This window comes from Electrophorus electricus, chromosome 14, assembly GCF_013358815.1.
Source record: "Electrophorus electricus isolate fEleEle1 chromosome 14, fEleEle1.pri, whole genome shotgun sequence".
Taxonomy (NCBI): Eukaryota; Metazoa; Chordata; class Actinopteri; order Gymnotiformes; family Gymnotidae; genus Electrophorus; species Electrophorus electricus.
Genome location: NC_049548.1, coordinates 6,803,332 through 6,826,902, shown reverse-complemented (window position 1 = coordinate 6,826,902; position 23,571 = coordinate 6,803,332). Strand labels below are relative to the sequence as shown.

Genomic DNA, 23,571 nt, shown 5'->3' with positions numbered 1-23,571 from the left:
CGTGTAAATGAGATCTCCATGAGAGCTGCTGTCAGCAAAACACTGAAATCTATCCCTATACCTTCACACATCAGCCCCACGACACATAGTTACAATGCACCGTTATGAGGAAAGTCAGCTAACACCTTTAAGTTCAACACTACAGAAGGGCAAATCTGAAATTCCAGCAGTGTTCATTGAAATGTCAAAAAAATGGCTGGTTTCTTTATCAGAGAGTAAAAGAACAGTACATGCCCCCCAGGCATGAATAATGTAAAACAACAGAATTGTGCTACATTCAGGCCCTCTTCCATTTTCTCTTTTCACATGACCCTAATTTGCTAACTGAGGAGCTTCTTTTGGACATGCTGTAGTAAGGCCCACTTTTCCAAGGTATATAATGGTTCAGAATTAGGACTATAGCACCAGACTATAATATAAAGACATTGTGCACCATGATCTATTATTTATATTTTGCTCTATTTGTCAGAAATACACTCAACAACCACTTCATTATAAACAACCCCCTTATAAGTACACCTTTGTGTACACCTTATAGGTGTACAGCTAATTTGTTGCTATGATTGTTTCCATGCATCAACTATCCTCTAGCCCTCTATCATTGGTGGGCTTTAGAGATGACTGCTTTTCACTGGAGGATGGACCACTCTGTTTAGCAGGGTTTGGTGGTAGGCAACTGACCAGCGATGAATGAAAGAGAAGATGATGACATACTTTGAATTCTAACAGATAACAGCCTGCAGTGTATTTATTTAAATCTATGATACATTTACAGCATTTAGCTGACACTCTTATCCAAAGTGAGTCACCTTTAAGATAAATGTATAGGTTAAAAGAAAATCTCACATAAAAAGTGCCATACATGCATTTTAGTGCAACCTTTTTTGAATTAATTAGTACAAGTCATATAGCATGAATTAAGAGTCACATGAAAATATGTGACAAAATGTTCAAAATCTCAGAAATCTACTAGATTTGGGTTTAATCCTTCAGGGGCCAGAGACCTGAACAGATCAGATGCATGGTATGAAGAGCCTGCAGATGGCACTCATATCACACGCTTGTGCTTGGGGTGCCAGCGTCACTTGAATCCACTTGAATCAAGGAGTTAAAAGGTGGAGCTATTCTGTTCTCTTATGTCTTCCTATGTTGCATATTCACCTAAGGCTTCTTATTTTTTAAAGGACTCTTACCGCTTTTCAAACATTTGTTCTATGACCTAATTTAAATTTTTTTGCAAGCTCATTTTGATATTTTAAAGCACATGCGGGTCTCATAGCAATGAAGCAGTACATGTGTTAATATGCTTTCAACTCAGGCTATATTGTTAAATGTTTTCTAGAGTTGCATTGCTGAGTCATTGTGTTTTGGCTATTTTGTATTGTCCTGGCTTTGAGCACAGGGAGACGTGCTTGCAGACAGACAGTCAGGTGTGTCTATGCATATGAAGCCAAAACTCATCAGCTTAGTAGACTACTATCTGCTCAGCAAAATGAAAGGAAGAGGCAAAAAGCCATTCAGAAGGGCTACCTCAAAAGTTCTGATCATTAAACTTGTTCAGTTGTCAGAGGGGGTTTTCATCTCAATCCCAGTGAAATCCCCTGTCCTCCAGAAGTGAGAGAATTCTCATTTGACTTTGAACAATTCAATTGGTAATAGTTTCACCTAGGTTTAACAGGCTTGCCAAACTATTTCAAGAAAGATTATTATGAAAATGAGACTTCTTCCTCCTGTTTGTCTGTAAAGGCTAGTGTTTGGGGCAGAATACTCTCAAACCCTGCACTACCCCTTTGCCCTCCATGAACTGATTTGCTTGTTCCTCTGCTTTATTAACTGCCCACTCCCACCATGTAACTAAGCAGTGTATGTAATTAAGCAGTCCCGGATTAAAAGCCATGTAAGCCTTGAAGCCTGATTTTCCTGTTTTTTAGGAATGTGTCAGAACCCTCTACACAGAGAGAGCTGTGTATGACCCCTTTCACCCCACAGTCAAAAGATGAATGATACCTTCTCAGGCAGGCCGTTTCCTTTTACAATATTCTGTTTCAGTACCAGTCAAAAGTTTGGACACACCTACTCTTTGTTTATTTTTTTACTATTTTCTACAAGTAAAAAACAGGGACGGTATGAAACCAATGAAATAAAGTATTAAAAATAAATTAAAAACATAAATTATTATGCTGTGATAAACAAATGTTGACTATCTAAGATTTTTGATTGTTGGAAGTAACTGTTCTTTAGTTTGATGATATCTTTACTTGCTCTTGGTGTTCACTTAACCAGCTTCATATATATAAAGCCATATATATATATATATATATATATATATATATATATATATATATATATATATATATATATATATATAAAGCCATTCTCACATATGCAGAGCACTTGTGGGGTGAGGAACTAAAGTTCTGAAAGAAAATTATATGCTGATGTTGTATCTACAATTGTGTGTGTGTGAGTGTGTTTTGAAAATGTTTTCATATATAGTCCAACACCTTTCCCAAATATTATTTTAAGATTTATATTTATTTTAGAAATAAACTTAATCCGCATAATCCATTAAAATGCCTTTATTACTATTAAAAACATACATTCAGGCAAACCTTTTACAGGTACTTTATGCTTTCATGTAAATTTATTTTAAACTACCAAGACTGCTCAGAGGATTTTCTAAAAGCTAAGAACCCGGTTAAAATTACATTTGTGGCAGTAGTGCCCCCAAACTGACATGATTTCTTAACATGATAGAAAAGGGCACCAAACCTTAAAAATTTACAGGTGCATATGAAAGAAGGCACATGATTCCAGTCTGTGTCCAGTTCAGGTTTTCCTGGGAATTACAAGCAGTATTGCATTGTGTTGGAGTGAAAGAATTACACCGTCCTCCTTGGAACAATGATTCTCCAAAACCAGCTCTGTTACTTTGTAAGACCCCCGAGTGGAAAGGGCCTTATTCATCCACCCAGAGTGAATCAAATGAATAAAAGAGCAATAAAGGAAGTCCTTCTGTCTGTTCTTCTTTTAGTCATTTGTCGGGGGCCTATAGACGGCAGCGAGATGATGCCACTGACGCCAGAGCTTGTGCTTTTCCTCTCACAAGTGTGATGCTCCCCTCCCTTAAGACGACCATTGGCATGTTTACTTTACTTACATGCACTTGATGTGATCAAGCTCTTGAGACTATCATTGTAGATTCCTGTTGCATTGCTTTCCATACTTCCACATTTCACTGAATTAACATGAAATAAATCATATCTTTACATGGACTAGCTGGACACTTGTTGTGGGGTGATTTAAATCTAAACAATCAAACAGGAAATGATAGAAAGGGACTCTCCTGAGTTATATTTACATTATATACAGCAGCATAAACCTAAACAACACCACTAAATAGAAGCATGATTTCTTGGATAATCTGGTATCAAGCTAATAAAGAAGTTTCAATGGAAAATCACCATTCAAATCAAATCAATTAGTACACCAATCAAATGTACTAAAATACTTTGGTAAACAATGGGGGGGGGGGGGGTAGGCGTTTCCCCACAGAGCAAGTGGCTTACTCTGACCATTGTTATTCGCAACCAAGGCATATCAGCATTCTTCCAGATGTTGCCCCTGGATATTTAACAGCAAAGTTAATCACAGTGTGCTTTATTACTTTATTTTCTGCCACCACTTGTCACAGCATTGCTAATAGTCACCACAGCAGCAAATACTCAGAAGTGTCAAATTTCATACATTAAAACAAAAGGCTGGACTTATTTATCTGTCTAGAAATGTTTCATATATTTTCATTTTGTTGCTATTTTTGACTTGGCAGTCCATCTGATTCAGTGAGAGGCAGACAGTCATTGTCTTGGGTGTGCTGGTCCCTGCGGCTAAGACACCTGATGGACTGGCAGACTCTACCCGAGAGTCCCGGGGGAAGGCCTAACCATGCAGAGTCCTCTCCAAAAGGCTTGATGTGATACATGTGACTACCAGCTGCACCAACTCACATTGCAACCTACAGTCATCCCTGTCATGGAACCTTATCTTGCAACCATATGCCACTATTACAGCTATGACTCACCGGCAAAAGAACAATTTAAATGGTGCCAGTATCAGCAGTATTGTCCACCAATCTATTCTCACTCTGTTTCTCATTGATTGACTTTAGCTGTACTCAGCTGTACTGTTACATTTAATTACTGCTGATGGTCATCACTGTCATTATTGCTGACATACTCGGGAGAAACAAGTAACAGATTTTTTTTCCATGCAAGAAATTGAAGCATGGCTACAGACTAGGTGTATGTTACACTACAGCACAACCAATGGTCTTTATCTGAATGAAGAATCTGCACTTAAACATTAACTCGGGCTCAGTTTTTCCTCAGCAACAAGGTATTAACATTATATCATTTGTAAGCTAACCAACCAAAAACAGTTGATGGGATAATGTATTGTAAATGGAGTGAAAGGAGAGCATTGTTCAAAACACAGCCATAAAAAGCACTGATTGAAATAAAAGAAAAATTAAAACTGCAATAGGAGGTATATGAATATGTATATGGACTTGTGGATATATCAGGTAAACAAAGAAAATCAGACAAGTTCACCCACCATAAAACAACCAAAAGTACAACTGTGTGTATGACTTTATATGTGGCATATGTGAGACTGTGACCTGTGGCAGATTCATGCGAGGTTTATACAGTGTTGTAACACAGCATGTTAAAAGCAACGAGACGCTAGCTTTTGCACCTGTCAGGGTGACATCACCTGGCCCATTCCAAAATAGCTTGATTGTATTTTTAGCTTCGCTTAAAAGCTTCTGTATGAACAATATACTTCAGACAAATCGGAGGCTTCCCTTTGAACTAACGCAAAATGAAAGGAGAGAGGAGCTCTTTAAAGTCTGTCCAGACACAATCCAAAAAAAAATAAAAAAACAAGGTGAGAGAATGAGGACATACAAAAGAAGCCGTATACGTGTAAAACACGACTGTGTCCTGTTTGTGTGTGGTGGGGTGTTTAGGATTTAGCTGGACATCACAAAATTAAGTACATTTATTTTAAAACATGCCAGCAATGAGAAAAGTCATATCACATGATTTTGAGATATGATATTTTAAAAACTCCTAAAGAAATTAAAAATGATCTAAACAATATTAGATTATTTATAAAATATCTAAATATTGGATGAACAGAGTGACAAAATTGATTCCTCTGACAGAATTACTGGTGTTATTCAGTATATTAACCACCATCACCACCAACCAAAATTATATATTTAAAAAAACCTGAAGGGCCAGCAAGGTCAGAGAGGTGGAGAATCTCTGGAAGGAGGAGGAAGGATAGACTGGGATTACAGAGAAAATAATGGAATCAATAGAATGGAGGACTTGAGAGAAACCTGTAACCTACTTTAGAGCAGCTCTTCCCTGAAAAAGGCAAGAAAGCAGAGAGGCTTAAGATGGGAAGTGGAAGAATGGGGAAAAAAAGAATATGAGGGGGGAAAAGGACAGGATTTTGAAAGCACGAAAGAGGCAAAGACGTACAGGAAATAAACATAAACCCCAGAAAAAAAAGGTCTGAGAATAGAGAACGCTAGAATATTGAGAAGAGTAAAACAATGGTGAAGGGGAGGGGCTCAGGTATACAGTGTTGTCAGAGACAGAGGGAGAGAATGATAGTAAGGAGAGAGGAAGAGGGAGAGGGAGGGAGACATGGGATGAAGGACAAATTCATTCGGCATTAAGCTTAGGGCTCAGAAGCCTCGGTGGTGCTGCAGTGTGGAGTGCAGTGTGCGTGAATGCACCTCTACATCACTGCCAAACCACCGAAGCACTCCGCCTGCCACAGAGGCTGGACACACACCCACACCTCCACAACCTGCCGCCTCCCTTAAGGATCGCCTTGACCACCGCCTCTCAGGTCCTGACCCAAGCCTGGAGACAGAGCTTAGAGAAAGAAAAATGATTCAACATATTGCTTTTTACAGCAAGATACAAAACATCCTCAAGAAGCTCTCTGGATTCTGGCCAAAATCACAGTGTCAGTGATTAGAGTGGAATGTGAGGTAAACTTGCTAAAAACTTATGCCTGTGTGGACCTTTTCTTCGTGATCACCAGGAAGGGCAGGAAAAGCTGGAGCAAAAAAGGTCAGACTCTAAGTCTTCTCTCTCCTTCTTATCATCCTTTTAAATTATTGCTGAGGTTTTTCAGCCTTCTTGTCATTTTATCATTAATTGTCCTCTAGGCTGGAGAAGTAGGTAGGTCACACTGAAGCAGATGCACAGTGGCTGTGGATTGACTGGATATATAGGCTTAGTTTGGACCACAGTCTTTAACATTCATACATACATACAGGATCAGTCAAAATCATACATATAATAATATCTTTTTTGTGGCAATTTCCTGTACATCACTCACACATTTATACCCAAACCTTAAACTGGCAATAAAGTGCAAACAAGACACGTGCAAGTTCCAAAAATATGAGCTGACACATTTGAGACATATTTCTGTCGCTTCCATACACTACACACGAAGACATTCTCTCTCTCTCTCTCTCTCTCTCTCTCTCTCTCTCTCTCTCTCTCTCTCTCTCTCTTCTGGCAGGGAATCTCCATGTGCAGCTCCTCACCTGCCCTCACACCTTTTCCCAGTCAAAAATTGCAACTGCAATCCTCCAGATGCCTCTCACTGCTGTCACAAGGCAGTAAATCTGCCAGTAGGAGCTTGTCTTCTTGGGCCAGGACACCTCACGTGCATGCACCCCACCCTCCTGCCTCCTTCCAGATAGCTTCCTGCCCCCACCTCACGCCATTTGACCCTCCGAGCCATGGATACAGACACACCACTGGTATGAGCAAAGCAGCACCTTCCTCTATACACAAGTGCTGAGAGAAAAGGAAGTGTGTTAAAGTGAGAAAAAAAGAGATATGGGGAGAGACAGTGAGAGAGAGAGACACAGAGAGAGAGAGAGAGAGAGAGAGAGAGAGAGAGAGAGAGAGAACACGGAGGAGGGGGCAAAATACAAGGGGACAGAAGGCACACGCACTCAAAAAATGATCAGCTCGAGGTCAGACTCAGATACATCTGTCCAGCACAGGTAAGAAAGCTCCCTCTGTCTTTCTGGGTCATGGTTACCAGCGGTGATATCACAGCTATCTATTTGGGGTGCACTGACTGGGTGTCGTGGGTGTTCTGGTCTGGTAGATTTGTTACTATTGTACCTGCTGTTAGCACAGTGAGAGATTTTGTTCTTGGACTTCAGAGGGAAGCCTGCGGGACAGAACCTGCTGTGGTTAACAGGTGTGCTGCTTGTTCACTCTCAGTAATACTAGTCCTTGAAGGAGGAGAAAGTGAGTCAGTAGATCAGAGTGACAATCACCTGGGAAAGGGGACTTGGCATGTAATCAGCAGAAGTGTTCATTTATAAAATTTTGACTCATTATTTACAGATGCAACTGTTAATGACATGGCTATTGGTTTATAGCCTGTAAACGTATTTCAGTGCATTTAACTAATTCAAGCAAAGTTACTCTGTGTGCAGCTGATATCTAGTAGTTTTTAAATTTACAGGTATATGTATCATATCTTCTTGGTAATTTCTTTTTGACTTTTTTTATGAAATAGTCACAGTGAGAGAAAGTCTTGTTTTGTAATGTATTCAGGCAGGGGGAAGAGGAGAGTCTGGATACAACAAAAAGTAGGCATGTCAAAATTATAGTGTGCTTATTTGGAGCTGGAAGGAATTACTACTGTAAATATAAAACATTTGCTAACAGGTATAATGCATTCATACAATCATACTGAAAGTATAATCACCTCATATTTTTTTTTAAGCACACAGTCTACTCCATTAAACTAGCCAAGGTCATAAGTCTGTATTGGTGTTGAACATTCAATTGTTTTCTCTAAACTTAATAGTTTCATCAGGTAAATGTAATACTGACACATATGCATACATTTGCACATGCTCATGTGATGGTGTGTACATCCATCTGTAAGCATGTGTGTGTGTGTGTGTGTGTGTGTGTGTGTGTGTGTGTGTGTGTGTGTGTGTGTGTGTGTGTGTGTGTGTGTTTGTGTCCAGCTTTGTATCCTCTCTGGCTTGTGTGTAAGCATGGTGAGTGTGATGTCTGTGTGTTTGGGAACAAGCTAAACATAGCTCTCAGAAAAAGGCATTCCCCAGAGCAGAGATGAAGAAAAATATAATCATCAGTTAATGTCCACTCAAGATTGTTTGGAGTGTGATTAACGCATCATGGTTACCGTCTGTTTGTGGTCATACTGCCATGAGGCTAATAAATGATGACTCCAGTACTACTGGTGGAGCCCGTCTGGAGCATTTCAAATAGACAGGAATGTAATTACTTCCTTGTCAAATTATGGTTTTCTAAATCATACATACCTAGCTGCATATATAGGCTAATGTTGTAGGTGATTCTATGAATAATGGTGAGGTCATAGGCAGCGTGACCATTCCTAAGCGCACGATCATTCCTAACACAAATGTACAACAGAATCACAGACCGTTTCCACATGGCATGCTTAAATTAGCACATGATCAGAGTGTGACCCTGAGGGAGAGAGATCACCTTGGATCACTTGAGGCAAGTGACACTGACATGACACAAAGATTTCACAGACTGATAGTGTCAGAATATATCTGTTTCCCATACGCTTCATAAGGGCTGTAATATGTTCTTTTCACATCATGCATGGTGAGTGAGTACAAGTACGTGTGTGTGGTTTGGTGCACATATATAGCTACTAATTCAAAGCAGGTAGTATTATCTGGATCTATAGTATTATTCCATGACCATTGCATCAGGGTCCTTAAAATGAGTCTTATCTTGATCCCCCTCTCTTATGTGTTTGCAACCCAATAGCATTATATGCAGCTCATGCAAACAGAAAAATCAGTCATACAAATCCACATTACCTTCACTGGCAATAAGCCCAATAAATATCAGCACATTGCTGTATTATATGTCCCTATGAGTCCGAGACTGTAGCAAGATCATTAAAGACCAACTTTAAAAACCCTGACTTTAATTTACTTCTGCTAAGCATTATCCATAATGGAAGCAAATGCATTAAACAGAACTGATGCTGAATGCCAAGACAGGCTAAATCTATCGCTGCCCAACACTCTCAAACCACATGTGCTGACAGACCCAGGGAGATGTTAATTTGGTGTTAATGTAACACGTCATCTCCTTCAGCTTCATGTGTCTCTCTCCATCTGGCCAGTATGGCTGAGAAACCACCAACTACCTTTTTGTCCTCTGTCCAAGTTTTGAAATCCCAAATGTCCATGTCTTCCCTGGACACCATTTATAATGTGTCTACATAAGGTATTGCTCTTAAAGGAATTTAGAGCATACCTTGCCAAAGAGGCATTACATTCTATAATTAAGTACTTGTAACTTTACACACTAATTAGAGTCAAAAGAAAGACTATTAGTTTCTATTAATATCTACAGTATAGCGGGTGCATAAGGGAAAGAGAAAAGCCAATTTCATTTAAAGAATCATCCAAGGTTTGTAATGTTATTGCTGGTATTATTTTATTATTTCTGTGTAGTCATGAGAGTATTAGATGAGTTGATCAAATGATCAAATCATGACTGCTTCACCTAGCAATGCCCATTCCACCCTGACATTAGGTTATCTAATGACAGGTCCCGTTAGCCTGATAATGGATGGTCTTTGTGCATTTAGGCAAAATAACTTATGCATGTTTTCAGTCTGGGAAGGTATTCAATGTAACAAAATTAAACAAATGTGGATCTGCCTAGAGCATCTTTTCCACCACTTTGTTGAATCGGATGCTGTGTGTGCAGCTGGCATACACAGCTGGTGTTGTATCATGACAGTGTCATTACTAGTGGTTATTTATATAGGGATTATAGTGTGTGATGGGTCATGTTGCAAAGTTGCATTGTACATATACAAAGCTACCAGCATCTGACAGGGTTATTATACTGGACCGCTTCTCTGAGAGTCCCTCCAGGTTTTTCCTAAAGCACTGGCATTTAGTTCCAGTCTGATAGCTGCTTTTCAAAGTGAAAGGATAGAGAGCAGTAAAAAAGTGAAAATGTATTCATGCCAAGTATAGCACCGCTATGTCGAGGCGCTGACAGGAAAACCTCCTGCAGGAGTAGTCCCGCTAATCTTACATGTACTTAAAACCCATTCATGTGTCCTAAAGTCTTAAGAGTGTTTCAGAAAGATTTTACAATATTTAGGTCATGTTTGAGAATTTAGCCTGGAACTACACTAAAGCAAACGTTGCTTTCTTTCCATGATATTAAAAATAAAGGCATGAAGCAGCTTCAACATATTTAAAATATTGATCATGCAGCTGGTAAAGTAAGTGGGGAAAAAAACACGGGTCACGTTTAATCAACAGAGCAAATGCATGCTCTGTGTGATGTCCATTGTCCCAAGGATCTGTGATCAAACACACATCAAAGTGCTTAGCTGAAAAGGGATCAGAATAGTTTAAATGACAGACATGAGAAGATGTCCACATCAACAGCACGTCCTGCATGCTGAAATGTGAATCTAATGCGAATGCATTAGCCTCATGCAAACTGTGTCCAGGACAGAAGCGTGCGTGGGCATGCACGTGGCAGTGCACGTTTGGCTGTTATCAAAGCCCAGTCACAGCTGCGTGTCGCTCACTAATTGTGGGGTATTTTCTGCTAGCAAACAGATAAACACACACAACCCACTGCACACTGAGTACAAGCCACTCTCCATCACAACTACGCATCATGTCCCACTAGAGGGAGATACTCTTTCTCTTACACTACATCTCTGTAGTGTACATCTATGTCTGCATCCAAGCTCTTACAGGAAATGACATGCGCTCTCCTCATAGGTTCTGTAGATGATTGGTGATAACCATATGGTATGGTTTGATCTGTTTACTGTTTTCTAAACATTGTTGAACTTGTGTAGTAGACAATAAAAAGAGAGTGCCCATAAAAAGGCAGAGTATAAAATCTAATTGCCATCTTCATCATAGAGGAGGGGAAACAGAAACACAATAGTAATTATTTTGTAGCACATATTTGCTCAGCATGACTTTAAAGGTCAGTATAAACATTTTAATTAAGGAAACCTTTTGATCCTTATGTAAATCAGACTTTATTTTCAAAACTCTATTGTCTTCATCAGTGGAAGGTCAGACTATCATATCATGATATATACTCTCTTCATCAATGGAAGGTCATATTGTGATATATAAATAAATAAGATATTTAAAGATATATAAAAGATATATAAAATGAAATTTCTGAACTCTCTCATTATTTTCATTCACACTTTTAAAATAATTACAGATGACAATAGGTTAACATATGCAGCCAGCGGCTGCCATAACCTCCATTGCTGAAACTCGCTGGATCTAATGAATGAACATGGATTCTTCAGGATTAGACTCAGAACACTCAATGCACACCCAAGTTTCTTCATGGCAAACAATTTATTTTGGTTGCTCTTTTAAGCAGAGTGGACATCATACTGCCTTCTCCACCATCTGCTTCTGCTAAATTGGAAACTTTGTAATATCCCACATTAAATGAGAAGCTGTGTTAATGCTGTGTTCATCTTGGCAGCACAGAGTTTAAATTAATTCTTACATTCACAGTTTCCATGATAGAGCATAGGACCACAAGACTGTTATGAGCCAGCGATATCCATCATCCAGAATCATTTAAATTCTTGTTGTAGCTACTCTGATAACTTAATAGGTTGTCTGGTTGCACTTGTGAAATGTTGGCATGGATGGATGGGAGTAACCTTTACGATTCTAAATCGGGCGCATTTCATTAGGCTTCGATGCTGTTTGCAAGGGATTGCTTCCTGCCATGCACAGTTCTCAAAAAACCTTATGAGGGAGTTGCAGTCCTGCAGTGCTTTTCTAGGACATACCATGCTCAACGATGAGTAACACTAATTGATTCTTTCTGCTAATGACATTTTGCAGCATAGGCTCAAAAAGAACTTAAAGGAAGAATGCAAAGGTCATGGGGTTTGAGCCCTTGTGTGGCATCCTACAGTTTCACCTAGAACTCTGTTACTGCCACATTAACCAATCACCAAACCAGTTGCTTTATAGAACTTCAATGAAAAAAAGTTTAAATAGACAAGTAGATGTAACAATAGCAAGTCTTTGACCAGCACAGGCAAAATGACAAAAGAAAATGACCCTGTCAAGGTTTTTTTTTAAGAAGTATGCCAAAGGTGTACTTAACCACAAGCCCAGTACACAACATTTTCAGACTGCTTTGTCTGTGGTATTCATAAAAATGTAATATTGTAAGATCAGATAGGATTATGTTTACATGAACTACAGCAAATAAAAAAACAATAACATATAATGTATTTATGAAGTGTTAACACACACCAAATTGTGTTCAAAGTTATATAGTGTTTAAAAAAAAGATGTCATGCTGTACCTTTGAATAAGTACATTTTAAATCATGTTTAGGATTTCCGATTTAGTGTACATATATCTTTAGCATACAAAACCTAGAATTTTGTTTGTAGACTTGAAAATATGTCACATTATCCCTAAAATATAGACTGTCACAAATGCATCTGCAGTTGCACTGCAAGGCGATCTGCTTTCTCTTCTCTCTGTATGCTAATGACTATGACCACATATGGCTGGCCAGCATCAACATCAACAGCACAGCTGTCAGTGTTTTTAGGATCCTCTAATTCCTGGATACCACCATCACTAGCATTCCCAGCTAAAAAAAACAAACAAACATAATTTACAAAACAAAAAACCCAAAACAGCACATTAAGTCTTTGTGCCAAACAAAAAAAAAATCTCAGCATTATCCACTATCACAAGATTATCACATGTTCCATTATTGCCTAGTTCACCTTAGCAGATGCCTAGAACAAACTACAGTGACAAGTCTGTCTGGGTGAAGGTAACGTGACCACCCTCAGCCCCAAATGTCCCCATGAGAAACATTTCCAACAAATCCAAACTAAAACCAGCATGCAGCTGTACAGCTTTTTCCTCTGGTACACAAGCATTGTCTTTCTGAACCCCACTTGTCCCTCCATCCAGTATTTCATTGACCTTTTTCTTTTATCACTCTTACCCCATTAAAGCAATCAATACAGAACAAATAAGTAACAACTTTATAAGTATATTCATACTGACCATATTTATATCCCATCTGTGGTCTTGCATTTACACTGCATATTAACATGCATGTGTACATCTATCTATCTATCTATCTATCTATCTATCTATCTATCTATCTATCTATCTATCTATCTATCTATCTATCTATCTATCTATCTATCTATCTATCTATCTATCTATCTATCTATCTATCTATCTATCTCTGTAACATAAAATGACATCAGAACAGGAACAAACTTGCAACACCATATGTACATTTTACTTTCAGAGGTGGTCCATGCAATATGCCAGACAAATTGTATGTACAAGACATACACTCATAAACAAAAGCGATTTATGGTCATCGAGTCACACAGAATTCGTAGCACCTCTTTATTAGAGGTGTAGAGCAGAGCACAGATCCTGCACAGAAACAGAGCATGGCATTCTGATTTTCCTTCTCTCTTTAGGTGACTGTGCCACTAACCCACAGACAACCATCTGTGAGTTAGTGATTTCCAATAGTGGCCACTGGGTAGTGTTGAGAGAGCAAGGTTTAGTCACCAGTCCCCTGTCGACCTCTCTGTGTGTTTCTTTCTCGGACTGCTAATGGCCTGTTGTCCCTCACATGCTCGCTCACAAATGCAATCACACACACGGACCGAAGCACAGGCGATCTGGTATTACAAGTGACAGAAAGCATTTGCAAACAAGAAGCTATTTTAAACTTCTTCTTGTTGTGTTTACTGAACTCTTATTTTCACTCTGTTTCCAGGTTGTAGGTGGCTGAAATGGCCATTCCCAAGGTGCATTCCAGCCTCTCCTTCCACCTCTTGCTCCTCCTTCCCTTTTTGCTTAGTGCTGCAACGCACTGCCAGGGGCGTCCTTTCTTTGGACCACCTACGGTTAACGTGGCTGTGGTGTTCAGCGGCTCTGCCCACCAGGCTGAGATAAAGGGACGCCTGAGCCGTGAGAACTTCCTTGACCTGCCTTTGGATGTAAATCCCATCACTGTGCTGGTGAATGACACCAACCCCAGTGCGCTGCTGACACGCCTCTGTCAAGCTATGGCTGCCGAGAGTCTCCATGGTATAGTGTTCGAGGATGACATTGACTCAGAGGCTGTGGCTCAGATCCTAGACTTCATCTCTTCCCAGACTTCCATTCCCATAGTGGGTATCAACGGTGGGTCTGCCCTGGTCATCCCTCACAAGGTAAAAGCCATTTTGCTAGTCAGGCTCAGCATATATATGCTAAGAATGCTCAGACTGGGTTTGTGACAAACAGGATGAAAGATGAAGACATTACAACTCCAAATCATAAATATTCCATCTACAGGTGTTATTCCTTGGTGTTAGGAAGTTAAAAGCCTCCTAATCGGAATGAGGTACTGCTAATCAAAATGATTAACCATATAAGACAACTACTGTCCATGGAGATTGCAACACCTAAATTAATATTCTATTGAAAAAATAAGTGCAATCCCCACAGATCTAGTGAATTGCTAGGAAGACAAACTCTTAGTACTTTGCACAGTATAGTTAGACTAGCATTAGCATTAGGGAATTTTATTTCAATGAGAACAATGTCCTCGTAAAGGCTTCCTCATGTTCTTGTTTGGCCCATTTTCTTCTATGTATGTGTCCTAATTAAAATCTGTTTTGGAACTATTTATTAGTTAAACAAGCTACTACAAAGTATTCCATAAGTGGCCCATAAGCCAAAGAGGAGTTCAAGACCTGAAAGTAATATATTTAGCAGTATTAAGACATCTTTCATGGCACTTGAGCTCTACAGTCGTTCAAAGTGTAAAGATTACCCAGATACGTTCTTAAGATAGTAATTTAATCTAAATGAAACATCAATGTCAGTAATGATTACTGAGGATCCAGTTCAAATCTCATGTGCAAATCTCAAGGCTTTCGATTTGACTGAGGAATATATAGCTAGCCTGCAAGCTTAGTGCCAATTATCAGGCGGGAAAGTTTACTCAACAGTAAACTAACCCAGTTACAGAGTCTACATTCACAGTTTTAAATGGTACTTATCATTTACTGAAAATAAATCAAGCATGCATGGGAGTGAGTAGCTCAGCAAGAAACGAAGATGATTAGGGTCCTTGAGAGAATATTTCAGTTCTCAGGCAACTGCTAGCAACAAGAAGTAGATATGCTGCTTGAAAGCAGCTATAATAGATTAATATTGCAAAAGAGGACTGCATGTTATACTGAGGTATTTACCTTGTCAATGCAGGGCAAGAGTGTTCAGATTACTTTGTTGGGTTTTTACTCTTTTGTCAGATCTACATATTAATCTTATTTATCACTACCAAAATCTCTCTTGCTGTATCAACCACACTGGTACTGCAGATAGAATAGACGATGAATAGAAGCAACATTTCACATTAAGGCAAAAAATAAATGGTACATTGCTAAATTTATGGAAGGAACTCAGTGTCATCCGTACTCCCATTGAGATTCACTTATTTCTGTCAGACAGGTGAAACGGTGTATTTGCTGCATTTCTTTTACAGTTGTCAATGTCTTATTTGGGATCAGTTACCTGCTATAAAAGCCAACAGGACTGTAACATTAAAGGGAAACATGCAGTTTCCAAAGAGCTGTTCCTGAAAATAATCAGTGTATAAAGCAGAATAAGCAGCAGAATCAATAATGCACATAATCATAAATTTCCCATAGATGGTCAGAATCGTAACAGATAAATTCATGACCTTAATTTAATTAGAATATGCACATTGTGATTTTAAACACGAAATGAAAACTAATCAGTGTTATCTGCATTTTCACAGTACATGTTAAAGAAATAGTCAAAGTCCAAATCTAACAGTTAAGCTTTATGAGTACTTTGAATCAATAGGGGTTATGAAATAGAGCATAAACACTCTGTCCTAGTGTCATGTCCCAGTTTCTGTTTGTGATTGATTAAGATAAAGAAAGGCACTGAATAGATGGCCTGAAATTCAATGCTAGAAACAGCATAAAATTGCATTGTTCAATGGTGCCACAAAAAGAAACCTTGATGAGAGTCTCTATAAATGTGTAAAAATATTGATATTGAATGACAGCACATGGTTCATATTGGTTCATATATTCCAGTATTATAAACACAGTGTGGGAGTGCTTGCTTTGTTTTTCACAATGTTTGGAATAAAATTCAAAGTTATGAAAACTGGCCCTGCTTTGTGTGTAAGTGCTGAATGTCAAAGCTGCAGTTAGAGCACCTTCAAAAACGAATCTTTTGGTGACCTTGTGCTCATAGATGCACGTAATTATTTTAGACAATTATTTTAGACAAAGAAACAGTTAAAATCCAGTTTGATTAATTCTTTCCTTAAATACAACATATCAGGTAACAGACAAATGAAATCCAGTGTGTTTAAGTAGGGCTATCCAGAAACAGATTCTATCGGCCCTGAGCTAGACAGATTTCATACTGATAGAATCAGTTACTGTACAGACAAGATCAAAAACATAAATGTGCAAATATACATACATAAAAGTTTTTCTTTAAACAATTATAGACTTTTTCAGCATGTACAATTTATTTGTGTGTGAGTGCTTATTTTCATAACATGTCATACAAATGTTGTAGACTAGAATAAAAGGAATTAGGTACTGGCTGAGATAGCATATTATGCAAATAGAGTGGGAAAATATGTTTATACCTATATGGAAACACAATGTCAGGTGATTTAGATGAAGAAGGAAGTAGAGTAGAGAGGAAGTAAGGTAAGAGAAGGAAGTGGGGAAAGAGAGCAGTTTCATGGATAGGTATTATTTTTCAAATTGTGTTCAGGTCCACTAAGTAATAAGACGTCATTTAGAAAAAAAACTGTTGTAAGCCTGAGCTATACATTCATGGCAGAGATGTGTGCATTGCTGTGCCGACAGAAGTAAAGGAAGTCTGAAGCGTGTGTCTTACCTGCTGTGGAAGCTGACGTGCTATAGGTCGCGAGCGAGAGTGACACAATTGTGGATAAAATGCTTGGGCGCAGAGACCACTTTCAAGGGCTGAGAGCGAGGGTGCATACCACTCAAAAATTTTAATTCATCCAGTCTGTTTGGTGACAGAGAAATGCATCAATTCTTCATTGCCCAGGGAAAAGGTCTATCAGAAAGTAGGAATAGGGGGATGGACCATAGATTGTATGTAAATGCCTTGACATTCAGAATTACTGATGTTATGTACAGCATAAAAAGGGGATTGTTTCTAATAGTCTTTTATTGTTTGTTCAAGGGGAGAAGTTTCTCATATTCTGATTGGTTAAGAAAAACTCTGACCTTTTTGACAGAACCTTTTTGACAGAACTGGCAAAATGCATATGGCACAGTTTCTTGTACAGTTGCTTCTTGATTTCGTATGGACTCCTGGCGTCCAGCAAATAAAGCAGAGTTGACTAGATCATTGACTATATACATAACAGGTTCTGCTGACAAGGATTGGATTTCTGTTCTTCCGTACTTATATTTCCTGTTTTAGCTGATCGATTGCCACCAAGAAGGAAAAGAATAAGAAAAAATTATTAAAGTAAAAGGGGAGCCATGGCGCTGTGTAGCAGCAATGTGGGATTAGTGGTCAATGAGATGGTGGAAACATTTGAAAACTATGAATGAGGTTGCAGCAGTTTTTGCTAGCCAATGGCAATAAAGGTAATCAGAGCAGGGCCATATTTTTGTCGGTCGTGGGGCCAAAAACATTTGCATTGCTGAAGGACTAGGTAGCCCTAGCTAAAGTCTGTGAAAAGTGCTTAGGAGAGTTGTTAAAGGTGTTGAAGGATTTTTACACACCAGAAAAGAATGTGCTGACAGAGAGGTTTGGTTTTTGTAATTGTAAGCAACGTGTACGGCGTACATGGCTGTCTTGAAGGGATTGGCATGCAGGTGTGACTTTGGTGCTAACCTAGAGGATGAGCTAAGGGACCAGTCTTTATGTTTCATCACAAGCAAGGAGCTGTGCAGCACACTGTTGCATGTTGCCAGCAGTGGAGGATTGTCATGGATAAAAATACTGAATATAATTTGCATGTACCACTAGCAGCTGGCAATCCCTGCAGCAAGAGCCTCAAGTAGATCATGTTAGCTTGCAATAAATTAAATAATGAGAAGAAGGAATTTTCCAAGACGAACCACAAAAAAAAAAAAGGATTCGCCATCAACAAATGTTACAGATGTAGCGGTAGAGGACATGCGCTACAGGAATGCAGATTCAAAGAATTCCAGTGTCATAGGATGTGGTATTGTTGGACATTTGGAGCAAGCATGCAAGGGGAAATGTACTTTCAATGCCACTCACAAGGGTTTTCAATGACATGGTACTGGCAGGTCGACAGCCAAGTTTTCATCCACAAAGAAGTTCAGAGGTAAATTTTGTGGACGAGAGAAAAACATCAGTCCAAGGAACCGTGTTAATGCAGACTGGAGCAAATACAGAACTTTAAGTTGTGAAACTTTAAGTTGTGAAAACAGATTGTGAGTATGTTAAACCATACCAAATCATGCTACGATGTAATCGGGTGAAGCTATGTATGGAAGTAGATACTGAGACATCAATGTCTAATCTCAGGGAAACAGTGTCAAAATGTGAAATTACAGCTATATAATGTTAATTTTAGGATTTAACAGATCAACCACTAAACTTTGTGGGCCAGATGAAAGTCCAGGTAGATTGTGGGACCAGCAGTTACAGTTGATGTTGTTAGTGTCCCGCAGCAAAGGACCAGCTCTAAAGGGTAGAAATTGGATTCAAGTTCTTCATTTAGACTGGTCTAAAGTGAATAAACGATCCAGTGGAAAAGGTGTGCTCCAAGCAGTGTTCAGTGGGATTTGCAGAGATTTGACCCAAGCTTATACATAATTGCAAGTGGATAAAAAAAGCAATCAATTTCTCACAATTAACACTCAACAAGGCCTATATTTGTGCAAGGGGAAAACTGCCAGTGTGGCAGTATCACCCGAGGCAAAAAATTTTCCAAGGCTAGGTCAGTTCCTCATGCACTGAGCAAAGCTGTCGACAAGAAATTAATTGAGATGGAAGAACCAGGAGTAATCTTTTCTGTATTGCATAGTAAATGGACTGCACCATTCATATTTCAAAATGTGATGGGTATACAAAGTGCAGGGATTACAAAGTGACCACTAATCCCTGGTTGGATGTTGATCAGTATCTCCTGCCAAAAATGCAGGATTTGTTTTCAACACTGGCAAGGGAAAACAGTTCACTAAATTGGATTTGACCCAAGGTTATACACAGTCGCAACTGGATGAGAAAAGCAAACCATTTCTCACAATTAATGCTAACAAGGCCTATATATAGTGTCACTAATGCGTTAGCAATTTTTCAGCACATCATGGACCAAATTCTGCAAGGGCGACATGTTATCTGACATTTTGAGCATGAAAAAAGACATGCAGGAACATTTGAGCAATTTGAAAAAAAGTGCTAAAGAGGCTAGATGAATGAGGGTTTAAATGCCCATTCTTCCAAAACAGTGCTATGTATTTGGGTCACATGATAAACTTGAAGGGGCAGCATCCAATAAAAAAACAAACAAAAAAAAAACAAAACAGAAGTGAGATAGTGCCAATGGCTAAAAACATGTCAGATTTAAGATATTTTCTGGCAATTACTATGGCAAATTCATACCAAACCTGTCTGCAAAAATTAAAACATTGACAGCTGTTACACAGAGACAAAGTGTTGTCCTGGACAGAAAAGTGCCAGGCTTCTTTTGAGAGCACCAAGGAAAGACTCTTGTGTGCCACAGTGTTAAATCATTGCAATCCCAGACTGCCTACAATTTTAGCCTGTGATGCCTCACCAGTTACCAAAGGATGCATTGCTTATATTTCCTGCATATTGATTAATTATTCACAAATTGAAAAGGAAGCACTTATCATTTTTGAAGTAACCAAATTTAATGACTACTTGTATCGCCATTTTACCACAAACCATTAGTGAAGATTCTAGGATCAAAAACATGTGTTCTTAGTAGCAGCTAGGCTGCAAAGATGATCACTAATTCTAGCTGCATATCAGTATGTTCCATATCTTTTTTGGTTATCTCAGTGGAGATTGCTCAAAAGACCAGACTAGATCTCCTGTTACAGAGGGTAAACCAGTTTACCTTTACATTTTACCTTAAATGATTGACCAAAACACATACAGTGATGTTTAAAATGTTCTAAACCCTTTAGAAGTTTCTATATTTCTGCATATATTTGACCTAAAACTACTTTAGATTGTCACACAAGCCCTAAAATATCATACTGTCATACTGATATGCAGATAAAAAGAACCAAATCAAACAAATTAGAGAAAATATTATACTCTGTCATTTATTTATTGAGAAATGATCCAGTATTACATATCTGTGATTGGCAAAAGTTTGTAAACATTTGCTTTTAGTATCTAGTGCAAAACCCCTGTGCAGCAATAACTGCAACTAAACATTTCCAGTAATTGTTGATTAGTCCTGCACATTGGCTTTGAGCTCATTACTTCATACAAAACAGCTTCAACTCAGTTATGTTGGTGGGTTTCCTCCCATGAACTGCTTCCTTCCTCAACATTTCTACTGGAATAAGATCAGGACTTTAACTTAGCCATTCCAAAACCTTGCTTCTTTAACCATTCTTTGGTAGAATGACTTGTGTGCTTAGGTTCATTGTCATTGTTTATTGCGTGACCCACATTTTCAGCTCACGGACTGATGGCCTAACATTTTCCTTGAGAATTTGCTGTCGTAATTTGTAATTTATCCTGTCCTGGCCCAGCTGCGGCAATACAGGTCAAACAATAACACTACCACCACCTTGTTTCACAGAAGGAATGAGGTTTTTATGCTGGAATGCAGAATTTCCTTCTCCAAAATATAAATATATAGCCAATGTTAGAAAGGTCCTTAGTTGCTTAGAAGCTACCTTTCCTCTATTCGTACACATTTGACTATAGAAAGGTGTCCAGACTCTTCAGAGATGGTTTTGTGACCTTTTTTTTAGCTTGATGAGCATCGACTCTTCTTCCAAGGTCCTCAGAAATCTTTTGTTAGCACCATAATACACTAAACAAGTTGTGCAGATCAGGCTTCACTGGATCCCTGTTCTTTAAATAAAACAGCATGCCCACTCACACCTGATTGTCATCCCATTGATTGACCACACCTGACTCAAATTTCATATTCAAATTATTTGCTAATCCTAAAGATTCACATATTTTTGCCACTCACAGATATGTAATATTGGATCATTTTCCTCAATAAATAAATGACAAAGTCTAATATTTTGTCTCATTTGTTTGAGTTGAATGTTTAAGGTCAAATGTATGCAGAAATATAGAACTGGAAATGAGCTAAAGCAGAACTTTATGAGAAATACAGAACTAACTGTAAAAAGTGACTGTGTAATGTGGAGATTCTGGGTGATTATACCTAAGGTGTTGCGGCCACAAATGCATGAAAATCACACAAGAATGGTCAAAATGAAGGTGGTAGCTTGTAGCCATTTTTGGTGGCCACACCTTAATTCAGATATAGAGTAATGTGTCAGTGCTTGCCAGACATATCAACTGGACAGGAATTAACCTGCCACCACTCCTGTTCATAATTGGAACTAGCCTAACAGGCCATGGCAGCGAGTCCACCTGGACTTTGCACAAAAGGGGAAGCACAATTTCCTGGTTGTCACTGACAGTTATTCCTACTGGCCAGACACAGATTGTGTGTGCCTTCTCCATCTGTTAACAAATGTTCCTCTTCCTTGATCAAAAACAGTTGCCCTCTAACCAGCTCCATGATGTTTTACCTTGTGTGATCAGTGTATGTTTATTTTAGGGTGTGTTTCTTTTGTTCCTCATTTACTGTGTGGGAGAGCGCAGCTTTGGGGTTGTTGCTTGAGCAGCTTTGCCCTACAGTGCCACTCCTGCTTTGGTGTCAAAGTGCATGGTCATCAAGGACAGTGGCACAAGAGGTGTGAACATCGAGAAACACGGATGGTCCAGAGCCATACAACCAGTATGAACAAGGCTTTAGTTGACTTGGAGAACATGCTCCCCATACATTAATATTTACACAACCCTCAATGTGGAAAGAGTAATCCCACCTTCAGGCCTGATTCTGATTTATACCTACTGTGGGAATGCAGACATGCCACAGGCTCATGAGCAAAGTGATGTGGATGAAATGGGCACATACCACTTGAAAAATGGAACATGACCAGTCCTTGTAGTAACACAGACATACCTCAAATGTTTATTGGTCAGAGATAAATTCTAGCAGGAAGTAGGAAAAGTGTGTAGGACCAAAGATTATATGTAAACTCCTTGCGGTATGTAGACATTTGGAAGTACAGAAAATGAATCTCATCATGAGTGTTGTACATTTGTTGGATGAGCATGCAAAATTCATTCTGCTGCTTTTATATAGTGTTTAAATGATTTACAAGCCATCGTCTTCTCCATCTTCTTCATCCATTCACACATCTAAAAGTTCCTCATCATTGATCAACAACAATTGCCTTCAAACCAGCTTCATGGTGTCTGACTATGTACAATGTTTACATTTGGATCTGTTTCCTTTGTTCCTTCTTTATTCTGTGTTGGAGAGTGCACCTCCGGGCAGCTTCTGGCTTCTTGAGCAGCTTTGCCTTCCAGCGCCACGCAACTATGCAGTCACCAGAGACGGTGGAGCAATAGGTGAACATTGAGCAATGCAAATGCTCTGGATGTTTCCATGTCCACATTCCGTATGAATCAGGCTGTAAGCTAGGTTTATACCTGACGCATTTTCTCTTGTGCAAGGGTGAGCATGCCAAAGATTACACAATTGCTCCACTTCTGGTCATGCTCGTTGATTGCACACATCCAAAATTTTATAACTTGCCTCTAACTGAATACTTTTGATCACTTTAATTGCTTTTCCAAGTATATATTTGCATTGCTGCCTGTAGTTTCAATGAATACAGCAATGACAATTGTGTTCACAATCAAGTTCTTGTGTCATCTGTGCAGTCCTGCACACATCTAATCTGTGAAAGTTCCTATCCACTGGAGCCTCTGTAGTTTGATGCCAGAGATGTGGTGGTGCTGTAGGGCAAGGCTGCTCAAACAGCAAGCCCGAAGCCACTCTCTCCTGCATGGTAAGTGAGGATTGAAGGAAGCAGACCCCAATGTAAACACTGATAACACACATCCAGACACCATACGCCTGGTTAGAAATGGCCACTGTTGCTGATCAATGAAGAGGAATTTTTGTTGTGATGGGCTGACAGACTGAGAAGGCAGTGGCATGTATGCTACACTACACAAAAGAGCAGGGGGAAGCAGCTCATCCAACATATGCGCAGTATTGACAAGGAGACCCGTTTTTGGTACTTCAAGCATGGTATGTCAAG

The 23,571-nt window shown here is 39.1% G+C and overlaps 1 protein-coding gene across 2 annotated transcripts in view; it reads left to right on the top strand.

Moving 5' to 3' along the window:
* The first annotated feature begins 6,083 nt into the window (after positions 1-6,083).
* The window catches only part of grin2cb (glutamate receptor, ionotropic, N-methyl D-aspartate 2Cb), a 37,293-nt gene continuing 19,805 nt past the window's right edge, over positions 6,084-23,571 (top strand). Inside the window, exons 1-2 of one of the 2 annotated variants that reach the window (XM_035533226.1) lie at positions 6,084-6,155; positions 13,941-14,379. In XM_035533226.1, coding sequence (XP_035389119.1) covers positions 13,957-14,379 — 423 coding nt within the window. In that variant the 5' untranslated portion in view covers positions 6,084-6,155; positions 13,941-13,956. Of the gene's footprint in view, positions 6,156-7,050; positions 7,109-13,940; positions 14,380-23,571 lie in introns of those variants that run through there. The other variant, XM_027013328.2, reaches the window with a different exon arrangement.